This window comes from Mobula birostris, chromosome 16, assembly GCF_030028105.1.
Source record: "Mobula birostris isolate sMobBir1 chromosome 16, sMobBir1.hap1, whole genome shotgun sequence".
Lineage (NCBI taxonomy): Eukaryota > Metazoa > Chordata > Chondrichthyes > Myliobatiformes > Myliobatidae > Mobula > Mobula birostris.
Window position 1 is genome coordinate 21,577,851 of NC_092385.1, and position 22,852 is coordinate 21,600,702.

The 22,852-nt window shown below is 38.7% G+C and overlaps 1 protein-coding gene across 1 annotated transcript in view; it reads left to right on the forward strand.

Moving 5' to 3' along the window:
• Positions 1-22,852, forward strand: part of LOC140211037 (voltage-dependent L-type calcium channel subunit alpha-1D-like) — a 383,898-nt gene that overhangs the window by 174,001 nt on the left and 187,045 nt on the right. Inside the window, exons 6-9 of the mRNA XM_072280398.1 lie at positions 1,648-1,800; positions 4,320-4,516; positions 7,764-7,867; positions 18,016-18,185. Coding sequence (XP_072136499.1) covers positions 1,648-1,800; positions 4,320-4,516; positions 7,764-7,867; positions 18,016-18,185 — 624 coding nt within the window. The remainder of the gene's footprint in view (positions 1-1,647; positions 1,801-4,319; positions 4,517-7,763; positions 7,868-18,015; positions 18,186-22,852) is intronic.

Consider the following 22,852-nt stretch of genomic DNA (forward strand, 5'->3'; position numbering starts at 1 on the left):
TATGCAAGCCAGGGCAGTATGATATGGAGATCAAGCTGTTGCCCATGCCGCAGGCTCCCCCACTCTATGCAGCTGATGAAAATAAAGGAAGGGCAGAGACCGATACAGTTTGGCACCTGCAGTGTCACAGAAGTTGCCAGTCAGCGTTGAACTCGATATTTGACTGCCTTATGGACTCCAGCTCCAGATTTTTCCTCAGGGTTTACTCCCAAAGCCTTTCCCATGAGTGGGTATAGCCGCTAGGTAGCGGAGGTTTGAGATCAGAGTTTTCCCTCTCTATGATGAGCTGCGAACCATGGCTGATGAGCCCCATCTGCCCAAAGTGACCCGCCTTTGCCCATTTTCCTCTGAGTAGAGCTGACGAAGGGTCTCGGCCCGAAATGTCGACTGTACCTCTTCCTAGAGATGCTGCCTGGCCTGCTGCGTTCACCAGCAACTTTGATGTGTGTTGCTTGAATTTCCAGCATCTGCAGGATTCCTCGTGTTTGTGTTCCTCTGAGTACAAATGGTTCTGCTGGGCTTAGTAGCTAAGCTATACATGAAGGCCTGGACCTGGACTTGGTTATCAGAGACTATTTGAGACGCATGCCATTAGGAACATTTAGTAGGTAGAGGAGCTTGTCCTCACTATCTTACTATCTCCACGGGCTATGACAACCTTAAGGGACCTTAACAATTCAGCATGTTTTTATGCTAAGCATGATGAATTCCTAAAATGAAACGTTGCTTCCCAAATGACAATTTGTAAATACTAAATACTGAATAATTCTATTGAAGTTACTTTATTCTCTCTGATATCTTGCCAAATACTCTTAAGTACAAATTTTCAAGATTTACTTCATTTTATGGAATTTTCAAATAATCTTTGAAGTAGTCTTCTTGAAGCAAAATTGTTACATTTAAAAAATGTAGAAGTTACCGTTTGTTGCAAATTAATTACATTTGGAAATAAACACAGTGATTTTGTGCGACCCGACATTGTCCTAGTGTCTGAGTTTACTAAGCAAGTGGTGCTGCTGGAGCTGACAGTCCCATGGGAAGATAGCTTGGAGGAGGCCTTTGAAACGAAGCTCTCCAAGTATGCAGGACTGGTCAGCAACTGTCAGCAGGCTGGATGGAGAGCGAGGTGTCTCCCAGTGGAGGTTGGTTGTAGGGGATTCATAGCCCGTTCTTTAGTTAGAGCCTTCAGCATTTTGGGCATCGAGGGAGAGAGGAAGAGGAGAGCCATCCGCAGTACCACCGATGCGGCAGAGAGGGCCTCAAGATGGCTGCGGCTCAAAAGAGGGGAGCCATGGAGTCATAAATAGCTAGCCATCTGGACACAAGCTGGGGTCTGATCAGCCCCAGTTGGGTCACCTGGAGGAGATTGTATGATGTTGAAAGACCCGAAACACCCGATGATTCCAGGAACATCACTGAAGATGTGTTCAGAAGCATCAATAGATGTATGTACACAGTAATTATATTCTAGAGCTTTTCCCCATTTTAACTTCTTTTGCAATCCTAATGCAAATCCTCATTAGGAACATCTGGTTCTATGATCAGAGATATTAAATCTTTATGGCAGAGTAATTTTCCTCATATATATTCAATATAACTTGTTATAATTTTCTTATATGTAACTTCATTGCTCTTTTTTTTATGAAGGCTTACAAGTTGTCTTGAACTCTATCATTAAGGCCATGGTTCCCCTTCTCCACATTGCTCTGCTGGTATTGTTTGTAATCATCATCTATGCCATCATAGGATTGGAGCTTTTTATAGGAAAAATGCACAAAACCTGTTATTTCACTAACACAAGTAAGTGACTACTAATGCTTTTTAAAAGTATATCCAACTTAATGTAAAATTTTATGAAAAATAAAACTAAGTTTGAAGTACTATTATAGACAAATAATATGGATAAAAGTCATGTATGGAATAGTGGATAAAAATTCTAACATTCTCTTGGGGATCTTTGTTTCGTTAATTTAAAATCCTAGCAGAATTGGTCAAATTCTGCACATTGCATTAGGCTTTCATTATTATTTAAAATTTATAGGGCACCGTTTCCATGTAAGTTTTTAGAATTTTATATGTAAAGCTTATTGAATTTTTGAGCTAATAATATTGCAGTATGGAAAGCGTAACCAGGTTGGAAAATTAAGAAATAAACTATCCTTTTGAAGTCATTGCAGTGATGTTCTGGACATTACCAAAAGGATGGTATTCACCACCAAACTTTTAGAAATCTGAACACAAAGCTTCATTGAGCTTTGTGGAATGGATTTTTCTTTCCTAATATAAGCTTGTAAAGGTTTTACAGCAAAATTGACTGTACCTAATCTCATTGGAATAATCCTTGTATCAGCAACAAACGAATAAATAGATAAAGTTTAATAGCCTTTTAAATGTTTAATAATGATTAGTATATTTGTGGTTAAATATCATATTCATCTTTTCACTTGGACATACTAGAAAAATGGACAAAGATGTGGTAGATGGAATATAGTGTAGGGAACTGTATGGTCGTGCACTTTGCTAGAAGGAATAAAGATATAGACTATTTTCTAAATGGGGAGTGAATGCAGAACTAGGAGGTGCAAAGTGACTTTGGAGTCCTAGTGCAGGATTACCTAAGGTTAATTTGTTGGTTGAGTTGGTAGTAAGGAAGGCAAATGCAATGTTAGCATTCATTTTGAGAAGACTAGAGTATATAAACAAAAGATTTAATGCTGAGGCTTTATAAGGTATTGGTCAGACCAATCTTGGAGTATTGTTAGCACTTTTGGACCCCTTATCTAAGAAAGGATGCGATGGTATTCAAAAGGGTCCAGAAAAGGTTCACGAGAATGATTCTGAGAATGAAAGATTTAACGTATGGCTTTGGCCCCATACTTGCTGGATTTTAGAAGAATGAAGGGTGATCTCACTGAAACCTATTGAATATTGAAATGCCTGGTTGGACCGGATGTTGTGCGGAAGTTTCCTATAGTGGGAGGGTCTAGGAGGCACAGCCACATTAAAAGGATGGCCCTTTAGAACAGAGTTGAGTAGGAATTTCTTTAGCCTGAGAGTGGTGAATCTGTGGAGTTCATTATCACAGATGGCTGTGAAGGCCAAGTCATTGGATATATTTAAGTGTACTTTGATTAGTAAGGTTGTCAAATGCAATGGGGAGAAGGCAGAAAGTGGGGTTGAGAGGATAACTAAATCAGTTATGATGGGATGGCAGAGCAGACTCAATGGGCTGAATATCTTAATTCTGATACTATATCTTATGGCCTTATTAAAATAATTTTATTCCACTTAATAGAAACAAATTTCAAATAAATATTCTGAACAAATTAAACTGGGCACACATAAAATTAATCTTTCAGGATCAGAAAGGTTGTTCAGCAGTTAGAAGAATGTGAAATTGACACTGGAAATCCAACTTCACTGTCTCCTTCAAAGGGCATTTTTTTTTAGTGCTAAAGCTTCTATAAATCCAGTTGTTGTTCATGCCTTGCCAGAGTTAAGACTGCAAAGGTGCTCTTGCCAGTTGAGCAGGGTGTCACAGACAATTGCTTCTAGTCTATTGTGTTTGACAGTTAACGTGTGTACTCCAGAAGATGCTGTCATATTTTTTCAATTGTAATGGTGAGTGCCTGATTGTCATTCTCATTATGTGATTAGCCTGCAGTTGTAAAGAAAACAACAAGATCAAATCAGGTGTAGAAAGAGATAATGAATGAAAGACTTCATTAGTAGAGCATAACAGACACAGAAAGGATATTAAATACTCTCAACAATTAAAACTTGAAGCAAAGAGACTTCAGAATTTTCATTATTAGTTTTCAATGTGAGAATGACTAGTCAGCAATAATGAACAATAATTTCATGTTCCGATATCACTGAGTTTGTCAGGTCATTTAGGTGAATGCAGCAACTTCAAATAATTTGTTGTATTCTAGTGGTGAGGCAGATGGCTAAAAGCCACTTTTGTGAATCTAATAGAGCAACTGAGAGAGCATCTTCTGTTGAACTATATACATTTGCCTTGCACATGGAGATGCCGAATGATCATAATTGTGACAGCAAATCTGGCACCTTTCTCTCAGACGGGATCTTCTAAAATTTGTCAAAATATTCATAAATGTTTATCAGAATTTGATTGCCTTGCCTGCATATGCCTTGTGCATTGAGTAAAGAAAGTATGGCTCATGATTATTCCTATTCTGAAATTTACCTTGCATTTCTAATCTATTGGACTCACTTTCATTTTTAATATGTATTGATTTGAAACAAATCTTTCCAACACAAATCCTCTAATATAGATTATTCTCTTCCATTTTCAGATATAATCGCAGAAGATGAGCCAGCACCATGTGCATTTTCAGAGAATGGCCGGCAATGTCCCATGAATGGTACAGAATGCAAGGGTGGGTGGCCAGGCCCAAATGGAGGCATCACAAACTTTGACAACTTTGCTTTTGCAATGTTAACTGTTTTTCAATGTATAACCATGGAAGGGTGGACAGATGTTCTGTATTGGGTAAGTGATTGCCATGAAGAACAGTTAAATATAAATCATTGAAATGCCAACAGATACAACATGCAGGTTACTCTTCACACCATTTCCTGTGTAGTAATCTATGCACACAAATAGTGAATGATGTGTCTCTGCCATATTTCAAAACAGCACACTTATTTAAAATAACATACGAGGTTTGCTTTATATTTGCATTTTTCTCACTAATTATAAAACTAATGATTATTTCATTACAATATTATAATTTATCTTTTTGTCTCCTAACATCCAGATAAGTTCAACTGATTTATTGAAAATTTTGGACAAGTTCAGTTGAAGCAAACGTGATTTTTTTTAATAGTGAAAATACATCAAATTTAAGAACTGAAAGCTTATGTGATAAACTTTATCTATACTTAACATTTCTATTATTTTCTGTAAACTTTAAATAATCAGAATACTCAAGACAAATATGCATGCTCCCTGATAATAGTGCTTTTAATAATACTTCATATTAATTTTTTTGTCCCAAACTAAGTGAGTTTAAGACATTTCAGACTAGATCTTCTGCAGTGCCTTTAATTTCTAATGTTAGAAAATGATTTACTATCTCATTGATAAATACATGCAATCAATTTGCTTTTTCTGGTTTGAAAGCTGTGTAAACCTGTCAATATGACCTACTGCTGCTAGCTTGTATCACATTTAAAAAACACTTAATTAAGCCAACTATCTATATTGGCAACATATTTGCTATGTGTAAACAAATCCCACAATATTCCACAGAGGTGAGAACAATTGCAAACACTACAGAATGAGGAAATAGTTGCTGCACTGCGAAGTCTCTTAAAGAATGAAGGAATAGAATTGATCAATGGCGTGTTTGAAAGGATAGGTTTTGAGAATATGCAGTAAATGCACGTAGCAAGTGTGTTTATAGAGATTATTTTGAAGTTTAGAACTAAGATCTTGAAGCTTCTGCTCTTGAGAGGGAGGAAATTTGAAGAGTTGGAAGATAAGAGATAGATGCTTAGGACTGAGTGAGGCTGACGAGGAAATACTCTCAATTGTAAGGAAGACTAAAGTGTTTGAGTTAGACCATAAGACATAGGAGCAGAATTAGGCCATCTGGCCATCGAGTCTGCTTGACCATTCAATCATGGCTGATCCTTTTTTCCTATCTCTTACTCAACCCCAGTTCCTGGCCTTCAACCCGTAACCTTTGATGCTGAGTCTAATCAAGAACATTTCAATCTCTCCCTTAAATACACGCAACGACCGGGCCTCTACAGCTGCATGTGGCGCCCCTCTACCCTGAGGCTATGTCCTTTTCTCCTAGACTCTCCCACCATGGGAAACATCCTTTCCATATCTACTCTGTCTAGGCCTTTCAACATTTGAAGGGTTCCGATGAGATCCCCCTTCATCCTTCTCAGACATCCCACCTCTCTCGGAAGTTCCGGGAGTCACCCGCATATGATTAGTGGCTCCATGATGCCTGCAAATTATATACAATATCACGGAAATTAATTTTTTTGAGAGTGCGCGAGAGCAAGCGAGAGAGAGAGAGCGCAAGAGCAAGCAAGCGAGAGAGCGAGAGAGAAAGCGAGAGCGACCAGGAGAGAGAGAGAGCGAGCGAGAGCGCTTCGTGACAGGGTGTTCCAGAAAAAAAAGAAAATATAAAACGTACGTCACCCCAGACTACACTAAAATGTACCCCTGCCTAATAGGGGTCAAAAATAATGACAGTATTGCTCACTGCACTGTTTGCAACAGTGACTTTTCTATTGCCCATGGTGGGTTAAGACTGTAAAAGACATGTTGAGGTGAGTTTAACAGGTATCATTCGTTCATTAGCATAGCTTACGTTATTTAAACTAGCTGGCTAGCTGCTAAGGAGCTACTCTATTGCAGACATCCTACCTCTCCCAGAAGTCTCCTGCAAATTGATGGTGCTACCTCCCTGAAATCAGTTTTTGCAGGGTGGGATGTCTGCCTTCTGAATTCCATGCATTGATGACAGAAATCATTCATTAGCAAGGAGAAAGCAGTGGAAGAATTTATAAATTATGTTTTTGTTGGAAAGAACTTGAGACACCCTAAGGTAACACCCATTCATAATATTACATCCATTACATTAGACATGGGTGTAAGTTATTTTGTGAATATAAAATAAATATGTTTAGTCTTTGATCACTCTACATCCTTCTGGGATGTATCTTTTAAAAACAAAATACCATCTCTCTCTCTCTCTCTCTCTCTCTCTCTCTCTCTCTAATGCTAAACTTCCATTTTTGGCACATTTCTCACCAACATCGTCCATATTATAGGAGTTTCCATTATTTTGTTTTTGAAAATTGTATGTACCACCATTTTGGTATTGCTGGCAAATTTTAATCTGTACTGTCCAGGCTTAAAATGTAAATATTTGCAAAGCGTTTTGAACAGCGGTGGGTCCAGATGGACCATCACAATTCATAGTCACCTATTAACCTAGTGACAAGCATGGATTCAATAATGATTACAGAGAGGTAGTCCTGGATGTCATAAGTCCACATATGTGCAATGAGTCCATATCCATGGATTAACTTGCTAACTGTATGTTGAATGTGTTACTGAATTATGTGTAAGTTTGAAATCAGTCAAAGTTGGATTCCAACAAGACTCTCCTATTTTGTAATGCAGAGGTCTATCATTTTGTTGGCGCGTGGCCAAGTGGTTAAGGTGTTTGTCTAGTGATTAGAAGGTCGCTAGTTCAAACCTTGGCTGAGGCAGTGTGTGTGTCCTTGAGCAAGGCACTTAACCAGATATTGCTCTGCAACAACACCGGTGCCAAGCTGTATGGGTCCTAATGCCCTTCCCTTGGACAACATCGGTGTCGTGGAGAGGGGAGACTTGAAGCATGGGCAACTGCTGGTCTTCCATACAACCTTGCCCAGGCCTGCACCCTGGAAACCTTCCAAGATGCAAATCCATGGTCTCATGAGACAAATGAATGCCTATATTATTTTGTTATTTGGATACTTACTTAGGGCTTATTAAATTATTGGTAATCATAGCTCTCTATCTAGTTATATTCTCTAGTATAATTTGTATTTAAACATTTAGTTATTGTCAAGTTTGCTCAGATATGCAATTGTTATTCAAAGAAGATTTTTTATGTTTCAATGTCAATAGTAGTTCAGGTGTTCATCTTTGCACAGCCTCACAATATTTTAATTATTAAAATTTGTAGTTAGGCTGCGACTGTAACTTACTGTCATCTTTACAGATGAATGATGCCATGGGATATGAGTTGCCTTGGGTCTATTTTGTCAGTCTCGTCATCTTTGGATCTTTTTTCGTTCTTAATCTTGTACTTGGTGTATTGAGCGGGTAAGCTGGCATTTTATTTTGTCTGTAATGCAAAGTCCTAAATCCAGTTGCCATGTTGAACTTTGGGAAAAAGGCAGAAAAACTATGACCTCATTTCTGCCTATGAAGGAGAAAGTGCATCATAAATATAATCATTCTCAGTGCACTTTGATAAAAGTGCTTTAAAGTGAGCCTAAAAACATGGAGGTTGTTAAAAATAATCTTTTACGATGAAATCTAATTTCCAAGAAACAAAGTGGCTGGCTGAGGGACTTTGCCATCCTTAGTTGCATAAAATCCATAATGCACCTTCTCCATTTTTCAGGTTAATGACTCGGTTGGATTAGAATGGCCATGGATATATTTTGTTAGCCTCATCATCCTAGGCTCATTTTTTGTACTTAATCTCGTTCTTGGTGTACTTAGTGGGTAAGCAGTTAAGCTATGTGTACCTGCCTCTGCTTCCTTCAAGGTGCTCTCATTAAACAAATGTGCTTTTTTGCATGCAGCTTGCGTTTGGAAGGTGGCTATTTAATGGGCAAACATTCTTGATGCAGTGAATTGAGAGCAAGTTGTAACACTATGAGATAAGAAGTTGCTTTTGAAATATTGCATTCGGCATGTGTTAGCTGCATGTGATTTTAAAATAATGAGCGTGCATCATTCATATAAAATTTTAAAAAATCCTATTTCTGGGACCTATAACATACAGTTTGCAGTGTGACCGATAGTTATTTTTGGGCTCAATGAAGTTTTGTGTTATGTGAGTGCAAACAACATGACTGCAGTTCTCTAATGAATTGATGTGTATTTACTGGACAATAATTATTTCAGCTCTGTTTCATGGTGGTTTACTTGGATGAAATTCAGTTTCTTTTATAATAAATTATGTTCATTTATTCTAAGAGTTTTCCATTATAATTTAGTATTTGACGAGATGAATTAACCAAATCATAAAGAGAATTGTTCCTTGGCCAATGTAGACAAAGACGCCCATTGAAAGAAGATATATATGTATTTGTGAATTATAAACATCAACAACTTAAATTATAAGTAATATTTTGAAAGCATTTTTTTCTGCTATACTAAGGATAAAGCATTAGGGAAATATTCAGACCATTAGGAAAGGATAAACCAAAATCTGTTGCTTTCCCACAGAGAGAGAGTTAACCAAAATCAAAGAAAACAGGCATCATTTTAAGGTTTTTTCACATGAAGATAGTCAGCTGCTTATCTTTTTAGTAGGACACCAAACTAACTGTTATTTTCTTATAAGATCTCTACCCACCATTGCTGTTTGTTCGAGAGCAAACTAAGAATCTGTGGCTTTATTTTTCACTAAGGTGACTCTATAGCTGAACATAAGTGTATTTCTTCTCTTCACATTTCCCAGCACCACAAAACTGAGATCATAAAAATCATTCAAAATTGTGGGTCTCAATCTGTTATCCCATTCCTAATTACCGTATATTAAACCATCAATGATTAGAGAAGACACACAAGGAGCTTTTAACAATCCAGTTGAGTTTACGATTATGAAGCTTATTATGAGCAAAAATAATGCTTTTTATTTAAGTCAGTTTATATGCTATAGAATGTTAATCTCAATATTTCATGTACTTTATGTTGTAGCAGTATGGTGGTGAGCTTGTCTATGGACCAGAATGAAAGCTTTAATAATATATATTCACTCAAGTAAATTGCAAGGGTTGCATTTATTCAAAATACTAACCCAGCATTATAACATTTAGTTTTAAGATTAAGTGAAATTGTTGTAAATATCCTTTACATCATGAAATAAGGTACATCATACATGCATTTTTACAGCTTTCAAAAATGCATGAACATAAATGTAATACAAAATTATTTGACAAAATAATGCTAAATAAAAGTGAATGATAATTTAATGCATTTTATTATGACCCCTGTTATTCTTTGTAGCAGAACAAACTGTGTATTCTATTCTATGATTTCCTATATTGAAACAAACCTGTTGCAAAATTCTATTAATTACCACAACTACCCAGCCTCATCATAGTCATAGTCATACTTTATTGATCCCGGGGGAAACTGGTTTTCGTTACAGTCGCACCATAAATAATAAATAGTAATAAAACCATAAATAGTTAAATAGTAATATGTAAATTATGCCAGGAAATAAGTCCAGGACCAGCCTATTAGCTCAAGGTGTCTGACCCTCCAAGGGAGGAGTTGTAAAGTTTGATGGTCACAGGCAGGAATGACTTCCTATGACACTCTGTGTTGCATCTCAGTGGAATGAGTCTCAGGCTGAATGTACTCCTGTGCCCACTCAGTACATTATGTAGTGGATGGGAGACATTGTCCAAGATGGCATGCAACTTGGACAGCATCCTCTTTTAAGACACCACTGTCAGAGAGCCCAGTTCCATCCCCACAACATCACTGGCCTTACGAATGAGTTTGTTGATTCTGTTGATGTCTGCTACCCTCAGCCTGCTGCCCCAGCACACAACAGCAAACATGATAGCACTGGCCACCACAGACTCGTAGAACATCCTCAGCATCGTCCAGCAGATGTTAAAGGACGTCAGTCTCCTCAGGAAATAGAGACGGCTCTGACCCTTCTTGTAGACAGCCTCAGTGTTCTTTGACCAGTCCAGTTTATTACCAACTCGTATCCCTAGGTATTTGTAATCCTCCACCATGTCCACACTGACCCCGAACAGGGGTCACCAGTACCTTAGCTGTCCTCAGGTCTACCACCAGCTCCTTAGTCTCTTTCACATTAAGCTGCAGATAATTCTGCTCACACCATGTGACAAAGTTTCCTACCATAGCCCTGTACTCAGCCTCATCTCCCTTGCTGATGCATCCAACTATGGCAGAGTCATCCAAAAACTTCTGAAGATGACAAGACTCTGTGTAGTAGTTGAAGTCCGAGGTGTAAATGGTGAAGAGAAAGGGAGACAAGACAGTCCCCTGTGGAGCCCCAGTGCTGCTGATCACCCTGTGGGGACACAGTGTTGCAAGCACACGTACTGTGGTCTGCCAGTCAGATAATCAAGAATCCATAACACCAGGGAAGCATCCACCTGCATCGCTGTCAGCTTCTCCCCCAGCAGAGCAGGGCGGATGGTGTTGAACGCACTGGAGAAGTCACAAAACATGACCCTCACAGTGCTCGCTGGCTTGTCCAAGTGGGCGTAGACACGGTTCAGCAGGTAGACGATGGCATCCTCAACTCCTAGTTGGGGCTGGTAGACAAACTGGAGGGGCGCTGAGTGTGGCCTGACCATAGGCCGGAGCAGCTCCAGAACAAGTCTCTCCAGGGTCTTCATGATGTGGGACGTCAATGCCACCGGTCTGTAGTCAATGAGGCCGCTGGGGCGCGGCGTCTTCGGCACAGGGCCGAGGCAGGACGTCTTCCACAGTACAGGAACCCTCCGGAGCCTCAGGCTCAGGTTGAATACATGGCGAAGTACTCCACATAGCTGAGGGGCACATATATTATATTATTCTAAATTATATCATTACATTATATAATTTAGCATTGATGTATTATATATTTAATGACAATTGTTATGAAGGAGCTTGCTTAATATTGCTTTTAATACATGCTAGGAATCAAAACAGGAAGTAAGTTGGAAGTTAGATACTCTGGTATTTCAATAAATGTTATTAGAAAGTTTCATTGGCGTGAATAGGATGATTAGGCCAGTTTATCCCTATATTGACCATGAGATTTATTTCAAAGTTTGCTGAATATCTGCCGTGTTTCTTCATATGGAGGGAATCAGATAAATTTAAGGCATGCATTCGCTCAGTGGAATAAAATGTCAAAACTGAACACAAGTACAGTTTTGTGTTTGCATATGAACACTTTCCTATATCTCTGATTTGTCAAAAAGCAAAGAAGTAGCTTGCAGAGAGAGCCTGGCTTTTATGATATTTGGATAAGCGATGGAAAATCCAATGTGGGAGCAACTCTTTGGCTGTAATGAATGATCAAAGGACCAAATATTATGAGGAGAGATTAATGAAGTATTTTGTCACTCATCAAAGTAGAAAAAGTACCCCACTTGGTACAGAAAATATACTGGAGGCCATTTTTGAAATTGGAGGTGGTTCTTTAATTGAAGTAAAGGTTAATTCAAGAATATCATTGAATAAGTATGTGTTGCTAGCCAGGCTCCACACATTTTTGCTTTAAATGATAAATATGCTTATTGATATTAAGAGGAGAGACAAGTTAAGTGCCATCCTTGCTGATCTTACATTTTTGTAAAACCCATCAAGTTCAAGACAAACAAGCATGGAACATTAAAACAGCCCAAAGTTCTCATTTCATAAATTGTTTGCAACTATTCCATTTTTAAAAGCACATCTTTATTTCACTAAATTGCATTGACTCATAGGTGTATTACATCAAATCGATGACAAAAGGAGTTTCTCAATGAAGGTGGCATTTTTGAATTACTGGGTCATGCAGTGTGTGGGATAGAGTACTTTTCAATGTTTCTAAATATCAGAGAGCTTTAAACATTGTTTAAAGACCTTAGAGAGCAGCTAGCAGTCAAAAGACCATCAGGGTATTCTGGGGAAAGGGCCTGAAGACCTGCCACTTAAATTCTCATTCACTAATCCCTTCTGCCAGCATAATGTCAATATCCTTTCATTTCATGCACATCCATGTGCACATCTAAGACACCAACAAAGGTCTGGAACACCTTTATTGTTTTTGCTTCCACCATTCCAGGAATCCACTACCCTCTGTGTAGGAAAACCTTGCCCTGCACCCCTGCACATCTCCTTTGAACTCCACCCCCCTCCCCCCACCTCAAATGCATGCACATGATATTGGGTATTTCGTTACTGAGGAAAAATATACTGTCTGTTTACTCTAGTCTGCCTCTCATAATCTTATAAGCTTCTATCAAATCTTCCCTCATTCTCTGTTGCTCCAGGGAAAAGAACCCACCATGAAAGTTGTTAGAACAATAATCTGAATAATTGAATCAACTTTTTTCTGTTTATGTAACTAATGAACTAACGTAGAGAGATGATGAACCTCAATGATCAAAGTTAATACTATTCACTTCGTCTGATTTATCAAGCACAGGCTTTGCAAATCTTAATGCACTCTGCCAGTACAATACACAAAACTGGGCCAGGGAAATTGAGTGTGATGCTAAATAAAATACCAATTTTGCAATCTTGTTTCAGGTATACCTGGGTTTCCTAAAGCTGACAAAGTAGTTCATGGAATACTTTTTTAAAATATGCATTCTTGAGAAGTAAGTGCCATAACCAAGCCCAAACAAGAGAAAATCTGCAGATGCTGGAAAGCCAAGCAACACACACAAGATACTGTGGGATCTCAGCAAGACAGACAGCATCTATGGAAAAGAGTAAACAGTTGACGTTTCAGATGAAGGGTCTCAGCCCGAAACATCAACTGTTTACTCTTTTCCATAGGTTCTGCCTGGCCTGCTGAGTTCTTCCAGCATTCTGTTTGTGTTGCCCATAACCAAGCTTACTGCCTACTCTGCATTTGTAGATACCCTGGGGGAGTAGCCATTGGCTGCTGTCTTGAACTGCTGAAGTATATATGTATAATTACAACACAATTACCATGATAGAGGGTTTGATAATTTTGAATATTGAATATTTCAAAATTAAGGAATTGTAATTTGTACTCAGAACAGTTAAGTGTTTTGATTTGTAAAGGAACTTGTTGATGGTATTCCCATATATTTAGTCATAGTCATAGTCGTACTTTATTGATCCTGGGGGAAATTGGTTTTTGTTACAGTTGCACCATAAATAATAAATAGTAATAGAACCATAAATAGTTAAATAGTAATATATAAATTATGCCACTAAATTATGAAATAAGTCCAGGACCAGCCTATCGGCTCAGGGTGTCTGACCCCCCAAGGGAGGAGTTGTAAAGTTTGATGGCAACAGGCAGGAATGACTTCCTATGCTGCATCTCGGAGGAATGAGTCTCCGGCTGAATGTACTCCTGTGCCCACCCGGTACATTATGTAGTGGATGGGAGACATTGACCAAGATGGCATGCAACTTAGACAACATCCTCTTTTCAGACACCACTGTGAGAGAGTCCAGTTCCATCCCCACAACATCACTGGCCTTACGAATGAGTTTGTTGATTCTGTTGGTGTCTGCTACCCTCAGCCTGCTGCCCCAGCACACAACAGCAAACATGATAGCACTGGCCACCACAGACTCGTAGAACATCCTCAGCATCGTCCGACAGATGTTAAAGGACGTCAGTCTCCTCAGGAAATAGAGACGGCTCTGACCCTTCTTGTAGACAGCCTCAGTGTTCTTAGACCAGTCCAGTTTATTGTCAATTTGTATCCCCAGGTATTTGTAATCCTTCACCATGTCCACACTGACCCCCTGGATGGAAACAGGAGTCACCGGTACCTTAGCTCTCCTCAGGTCTACCACCAGCTCCTTAGTCTTTTTCACATTAAGCTGCAGATAATTCTGTTCACACCATTTACCCCTTTGATCTCCAAGATCTTGTACAAAACAGGTTTTGGAGGTATTGTCAAAGCAGCCACAGCATATTCTTCTTGTATACCTTATAGGAAGAACATATTAAAGCTGATGGAATAGATGGTCACAATTAATTGACTGCCCTGGCTTGGATTGTGTTGCACTTCTTTGCTGTTATTAGAATTGTACCTATCAGATCTCTGACAAAAAATTCATAACTTGATTTCAGAATCAGCTTTAATACCACCAGCATATAATGTGAAATTTGTTGTTTTGCAGTACATTGCAATGCATAGTAGTAAAAACTATAAATTATAATTACAGGTATATATAAAAATAAATAAGTAGTGCAAAAAGAGAGGGAAAATACTGAGGAAGCTTTCATGGGTTCATTGTCCAATTAGAAATCTGATGGTGAAGGGGAAGCAGCTGTTCCTGAAATGTTGAGTGTGTGTCTTCAGGCTCCTGTACCTTCCCCTTGATGATAACAATGAGAAAAGGGCATGTCCTGTGTGATGGGAGTCAGCAATGATGGATGACACCTTTTTAATCATCATCTTTTGAAGGCATCCTGGATGCCAGAGAGGCTGATATCTATGATGGAGCTGACAGAGTTTACAACCTTCTGCAGGTTTTTTTGATCCTGTGTAGTGGCCCCTTCTTACCAAATGGTGATGCAACCAGTTAGAATACTCTCCATGGTACATCTGTAGATCTGTAGATGATTGAAAGATATTGGGGAGTATTTTACTGTTCTATGTTCTATTTTCTGAATGGATGGCATTTCATTCCAGTTTTAGCATCTTGAGGCACTGGAAATTTCAGATTCTGTTTTGACATCACACTTCTCAACAAGCATCCTTTTCCTTTGTTTGAAGAGAAAGGCAAATTTATAGCCTTAGAGCAAGGGTTCCCAAACTGGGGTCTACAGATCCCTTGCTTAATGGTATTGGTCCATGGCATTAAACTAAAGGTTGGGAACCCCTGGTTTAGAGCATTGTTGAGAAGCATCAGCAGCTGTCACCCTCAAATGATTATAAGTCTCACCTCTCGTTCAGGGCAGGTGTGGTCAGAGTTAACCAAAAACAGAAATACTTAGCATATCAGGCAGCTTCCATGAAGAGAGAAACAATTAACTTGGCAAGCCTTTCTGATGAAAGATAATTGATTTGACATTAACTTTATTTCACTCTCCACAGATGGGGCTTGATCTAGTGTGTATTTTTTTTTATTTGCAGCTGTTCCTCTTCCCTCTCAAACTGGATCCTGTCAAAGAAGATTTTAGATGTGTTAAGTTCAGACATATTAAGCTGTTTTTTTTTCAGCACTCTTGATCACATGTTGTCTAATTTGTTGGGAATATGTGGTGAAAATTGTGTTGTTTGGTTGAGGGTGTTTCAAGGGTGTTAATGGCAGAATTTTCAATGCATCAAAATAATCAATACCACTTAAGAATTAAGAAACAAATTGGTTGAATTATATTGTGTTAATTTGATCCATGTCAGATATAAAAGGAAAATAAAGAGTGTACTGTGAGATCATATTGAGAAGAAAGAATGCAAATGAAAAAAATACCAAGTTTAAAGAATTATAGCATCAAGTCCCCGTCTAAAAGAATAAATTTCACAATTTAAATCTTTCCGGTAAGAGATTGGCTGACAGTAAATATACAAATAATACGTGAAACAGGCAACCTGTATCAATATTTTTTATTAATTATATTAATTATTATTTAGCCTGAGCAATTTATATACAAGTCTAGCAATGTTTTAAAAATAAAATGCAAGTAAGAAGCGAAAGGTGAAATGACAAAATTGATAAGTAAATTCTAGAGTTTAGCAAATCTTGGCAATATCACTTAAACACTTGAATTTGCAAGCTGATTTGCATTTCAGCAATAGCATGTGTTGTGCACATGTGGTTATTTTATCAGCAGGCTTCAGCTCATTTTTCTTCCACTCCATTGCTTTCACACTGCATACTCATCAGGATACACAGAATATATTTCCATTGAGAAAATGATAGATGTACTTTAAATCTCCAAGTCAATTTGTGACCCTGCTGACTTTAGCAACAGTATCAATTAAGCTAAATAATTAATCAAGGCTTTAATTAGGCACACAGAGTGTCTGACCTAATTTCATCTATTCTGTCCAAGGCCTTTTATTTTAAGTCATCCTCTTGATTTTAAGTTTTACTGTTGCATTTATTGTCTGTACAGATGTTAACAATCTTACAATGTGCTAATAATAAACACACAAAATCTGTTACTAGTCTGCATTACTGTTACTAATCTCAGAAGTAATACTGGTGCTAAATATTGATATCATATAAAAAAGAACTTAATTGCATCAATTAAGAAAATTTGTCCTACACTAATGCTTGACTTTTTATTATCTTCTTATTCTAATTCTATATATCCTGCTTTTCTCCTATAGTAGAAGGATGCACATACAATAAATTATTAGATATTTATAAACAAAATGAATTAATATATGGGATTGCATATACTTTTAAGTTCCAGTATATTTTTGTGTAGAAATTCATATATGCACATTTTGGAGCTGCCGAGCAATACGTGAAATAGTACTGTCATCAATGAGCTTATCATTCGTACTTCCTAGTGAGCAGTTCGGTAAACTATTAGTAAAACTCTTGAGATTTGATCGCTGTCCATATTTCAGAACAAAGCCTCTACTAAATGTATAAAAGTACTGATATTTATGTCCTTGTATAAACAGAGTTCCATGTATTTGTAGAGGAATGTGTAAGTAGCATTATGCAACCATGGAAATAAATTTATTTCCTCTTATGACATTTTCGATAACAACTCATCTAGAAGTGTGATCGTTTGTATTAGAAATTATAGTTACTGATGTGTTTTCCATAAATTGATTACAGTATAACATTCTGATAGAGCTTGAAGGTTTAAGGAGTTCCAAGTAAATTTGCATTGTATACTTGCAGTGTGTCCTGATTTATAGAGCTCATGGGGTGCTCTGCTATTTTTGATGGCTGCTGTGCTACTCATTTGAAATACTCAATCCAAATATTTTCTGTGATATCACTCTGGAGGAACACTGTATCATGCTTTAATGCATGTGTGCATTTCTAAATGACAAAAAAAGAGGACTGAGTGTTCTCATAATCTAATCTAAAAAAAAGTTACCTTTCTGAACATTAGGAGAAACAAAGCTATTTGAATTTTCTGCATATTACCATCCATTTGACACTCAGTGGAAGGAATGAAAATCAATACTGTCACTGACTGTGGTTCTAAGGTTACTGGGTAAGACTGATAGGTGCTTCCCTGAAGGATGAAAATGAAGAAATTGAATTTTAATAAATCATTAACTGTTGTAGGTCTTTTCATCCTGCAGTACACAGCTTTATTTGATTAATTTCACTCCTTGCCAGTGATTTGAAATCAAATTTTCCAGGCAATTGTCTGTTATCACGTTAGGAGCTTAATATATTGCATTATAGATTTCTGATTAATTACTAACTGGGTGCGTAAGAAAATTGTTCCATTTAAAGAAAATATCAGGTTTTATATCGTTCAGTGCTGGCAATTAATACTTAAAAAGTGATAATTGAAACCCTTCCTCTATCTTCATTCTTTCTCTCTATTTGAATTATTTCCTATCACTATGAAATAGTGAATTTTCTAAAGAAAGGGAAAAGGCCAAAGCCAGAGGAGACTTTCAGAAATTACGTGAGAAACAACAGCTTGAGGAGGATCTTAAGGGCTATCTGGATTGGATTACTCAGGCTGAAGACATTGATCCAGAGAATGAGGAGGACTTTGAGAATGCGGAGAAACGAAATCGTAAGCATCTTTCTTTATTACTATACGAATGTGAGATAGATAGTATACTGACATTTACTATAAGATGAAACAAAAAAATCTTGGAAATACTCAGCATGTCAGGTAGCATCTATAAAGAGATAAACAATGTTTCAGATTGATTAGCTTGAAACAACTTAAAGTGTGAAAAATATGTAGTAATTTTGAAGTTATGGGTGGATGCAATTTGTTTTATAGTATGGTGTCAATCTGAAAATATTTCAAAGTATCCTTTAATTGGTTTATTTTATTTACGATATTGGAGTAGTTCAGTGGCTTTATATTTGGTGGGCATCCTCACCCTTTCGTAGCATGAAACCAGAAATGACCAGAATATTAAGAGATGATCTTGTTCTTTTGAACAATGAAACAATTGAATAAAAATAACAACTTTTTAGGGATTTTGGAAAGCAAATAACTAAAACCCAAGATTCATTGGCAGATGATTTTGTGCCAATGATTATCAAACATCTGGAAATTAGCCTGAGCATGACTCACTATGTTGCACATCTAATGTTATTGTGTGCATGATGGTCATTTTCATGTTTACCTTCCAAAAGTTGCTATTAAAATGAAACAAGGAGCAAAGAGTAAGTTGGTAAAGAGATACAAATTAAGTGCCCCCACTTGGACACCAATGTTTAGCATCTGCCAGACTCATTATTATATTCCGCTTTTTCTACAGGCATCATCAATTATGATTGTAGCATTTCTATATAGTTCAACCAAGTGTAAGGTGTTAGTCACAGGCTCCTTCGTGAGATTAAATCTTACAGTGGCTTCAGACCACACACAGGAGAAGGGTTGATTGGGCCGTTGTATCGTATGGGTGAATGACCAACCACACAACAAAGTAACATGCTCTATCCTTGCTTTTTGTCCTTTCTGTGGCAATCATTGTGTTGCTGTACTGTGACTGCCAAGGAAAGTATTCTTTGGGAGTTGCCCAGCTTCCGGTTTCTGTGATAGTGAGATAGCAACTGCATTTTCTACGTGTAGTTGCCAGAAGCAGCTGTGCATGTTAAGTTTCACTGTCTGATTCAGAATGAAAACTGTTTATAAAATTTCCTGATCTTTTCTACATCATCCTATTGGGCATTACTACCACATGCAGTGTCCATTTAGCAAATCAAAGAGGCATAAACTCAAGTGTATGGGGAATAATGGCGTAAGTGAATCCCAAGCATTTCTACAGCTATCTTATGAGTAAAAGGATAGTAAGAGATAACAAAATTGGTCCTCTTAAATGTCAGTATGGTCATCTATGCATGAAACCAAAAGAGATAGAGGAGATCTTAAGTGGTATTTTTGCATCTGTATTTACTTGGGAGACAGACGTGGAGACTATAGATCTGAAGCAAAAGAGTAATGAAGTCACAGACCATATCCAAGTTACGGAAGAGGACCTTGAGGTGAATTGGAAACATAGAAAACCTCCAACACAATACTGTATTGTGCTGCAGGTTTTCAATGTTTCTATGTTTCTAGGTCCTTCGGCCCACAATACTATGCCGAACATGTACTTAATTTAGAAATTACCTCAGGTTACCCATAGCCCTCTATTTTTCTAAGCTCCATGTACCTATCCAGGAGTCTCTTAAAAGACCCTATTGTATCCACCTCCACCACCGATGCTGGCAGCCCATTCCACGCACTCAGCACTCTGCATAAAAATCTTACCTCTGACGTCTTCTCTGTACCTATTTCCAAGCACCTTAAAACTAGGCCCTCTCGTATTAGTCATTTCAGCCCTGGGAAATAGCCTCTGCCTATCCACACAATCAATGCCTCTCATCATCTTGTGCACCTCTATCAGGTCACCTCTCATCCTTCACCACTCCAAGGCCAAGTTCACTCAACCTATTCTCGTAAGGCATGCTCCCCAATCCAGCCAAAATTCTTGTAAGTCTTCTTTGCACCTTTTCAATAGTTTCCGTGTCCTTCCTGTAGTGAGGTGACCAGAACTGAGCACAGTACTCCAACTGGGGTCTGACCAAGGTCCTGTATAGCTGTAACATTACCTCTCGGCTCTTGAGTTCAGTCCCACGGTTGATGAAGGCCAATGCACCATATGCCTTCTTAATCACACAGTCTCACAGCAGCTTTGAGTATCCTTTGGACTCAGGCCCCAAGATCCCTCTGATCCTCCATACTGCCAGGAGCTTTACTATTAATACTATATTCTGCCATCATATTTGACCTACCAACATGAACCACACTGGTTTAAACTCTATTTGCCACTTCACAGCCCAGTTTTGCATCCTATCGATGTCCCGCTGTAACCTCTGACAGCCCTCCATTCTATCCACAACACCCCGAACATTTGTGTCATCAGCAAATTTACTAACCCATCCCTCCACTTCCTCATCCAGAAAATTTATAAGAGTCATGAAGAGAAGGTATCCCAGAACAGATCCCTGAAGCACACCACTGGTCACCAACCTCCATGCAGAATATAACCCATCTACAACCATTCTTTGCCTTCTGTGTGCGAGCTAGTTCTGGATCCACAAAGCAATGTCCCCTTGGATCCCATGCCTCCTTACTTTCTCAATAAGCCTTGCATGGGATACCTTATCAATTGTCTTACTGAAATCCATATATACTACATTTATTGCTCTACCTTCATCAATGTGTTTAGTCACATCCTCAAAAAATTCAATCAGGCTCATAAGGCTTGACCTGCCTATTCCTAATCATATTATGTCTCTCCAAATGTTCATAGATCCTGCTTCTCTTGATCTTCTCCATCAACTTACCAACCACTGAAGTAAGACTTACTGGTCTATAATTTCCTGGGCTATCTCTACTCCCTTTCTTGAATAAGGGAACAACATCTGCAACCCTCCAATCCTCCAGAACCTCTCCTGTCCCCGTTGATGATGCAAAGATCATTGCCAGAGGCTCAGCAATCTCCTCCCTCGCTTCCCACAGTAGCCTGGGGTATATCTCATCTGGTCCAGGTGACTTATCCAACTTGATGCTTTCCAAAAGCTCCAGCACATCCTCTTTCTTAATGTCAATATGCTCAAGCTTTCCAGTCCGCTGTAAGTCATGCCTACAATCACCAAGGTCCTTTTCCGTAGTGAATACTGAAGCAAAGTACTCAGAAAGTACCTCCGCTATCTCCTTTGGTTCCATACATAGTTTTCCACTGTCACACTTCATTGGTTTTATTCTCTCATGTCTTATCCTTTTGCTCTTCACATACTTGTAGAATGACTTGGGGGTTTCCTTAATCCTGCCCGCCAAGGCATTCTCATGGCCCCTTCTGGCAGTCCTAATTACATTCTTAATCTCCTTCCTGCTAACCTTTCTTCTTGACTAGATTTTCAACTGCCTTTGTACACCACGGTTCCTGTACCCTACCATCCTTTCCCTGTCTCATTGGAACGTACCTATGCAGAACGCCACACAAATATCCCCTGAACATTTGCCATATTTCTGCCGTACATTTCCCTGAGAACATCTGTTCCTAATTTATGCTTCCAAGTTCCTGCCTGATAGCTTCATATTTCCCCTTACTCCAATTAAATACTTTCCTAACTTGTCTGTTCCTATCCCTCTCCAATGTAAAGGAGATAGAATTGTGATCACTATCTCCCAAATACTCTCCCACTGAGAGACCTGACACTTGATCAGGTTCATTTCCCAATACCAGATCAAGTACAGCCTCTCCTCTTATAGGCTTATCTACATACTGTGTCAGGAAACCTTCCTGAACACACCTAACCCATCTAAACACTTTGCTCTAGGGAGATGTCAATCAATATTGGGGAAATTGAAATCTCCCATCACAACAACCCTGTTATTACTGCACCATTCCAGAATCTGTCTCCCTATCTGCTCCTTGATGTCCCTGTTACTATTGGATGGTTTATAAAAAACACCCAGTAGAGTTATTGACCCCTTCCTGATAAGCAGTGCCACGCCCCGCCTCTCTTGACCCTCTCCATGTCCTTTCTGAAACATCTAAAGCCTGGCATTCTAGCCATTCCTGCCCTGAGCCATCCAAGTCTCTGTAATGGCTACAACATCATAGCTTTAAGTACTGATCCACGCTCTAAGTTCATCCATTTTGTTCATGATACTCCTTGCATTAAAATAGACACACCTCAAACCATCACTGTGAGCGCATCCCTTCTCTATTGCCTGCCTGTCCTCCCTCTCACACTGCCTACAAGCTTTCTCTATTTGTGAGCCAATTGCCCCTTCCTCTGTCTCTTCAGTTCAGTTCCCACCCCCCAGCAATTCTAGTGTAAACTCTCTCCAATAGCCTCAGCAAACCTCCCTGTCAGGATATTGGTCCCCCTCAGATTCAAGTGTAATCCTTCCTTTTTGTACAAGTCATGCCTGCCCCAAAAGAGGTTGTAATGATCCAGAAATCTGAATCCCTGCCCCCTCCTCTAATTCCTCAGCCACGCATTTATCCTCCACCTCAGTCTATTCCTACGCTCACTGTCACATGGCACAGGCAGCAACCCTGAGATTACTACCTTTGAGGCCCTGCTTTTCAACTTCTTTCCTAACTCTCTGTAGTCTGTTTTCAGGACATCCTACCTGTTCCTACCTATGTCGTTGGTACCAATATGTACCATGGCCTCTGGCTGTTCACCTTCCCACTTCAAGATATTGTGGACGTGATCAGA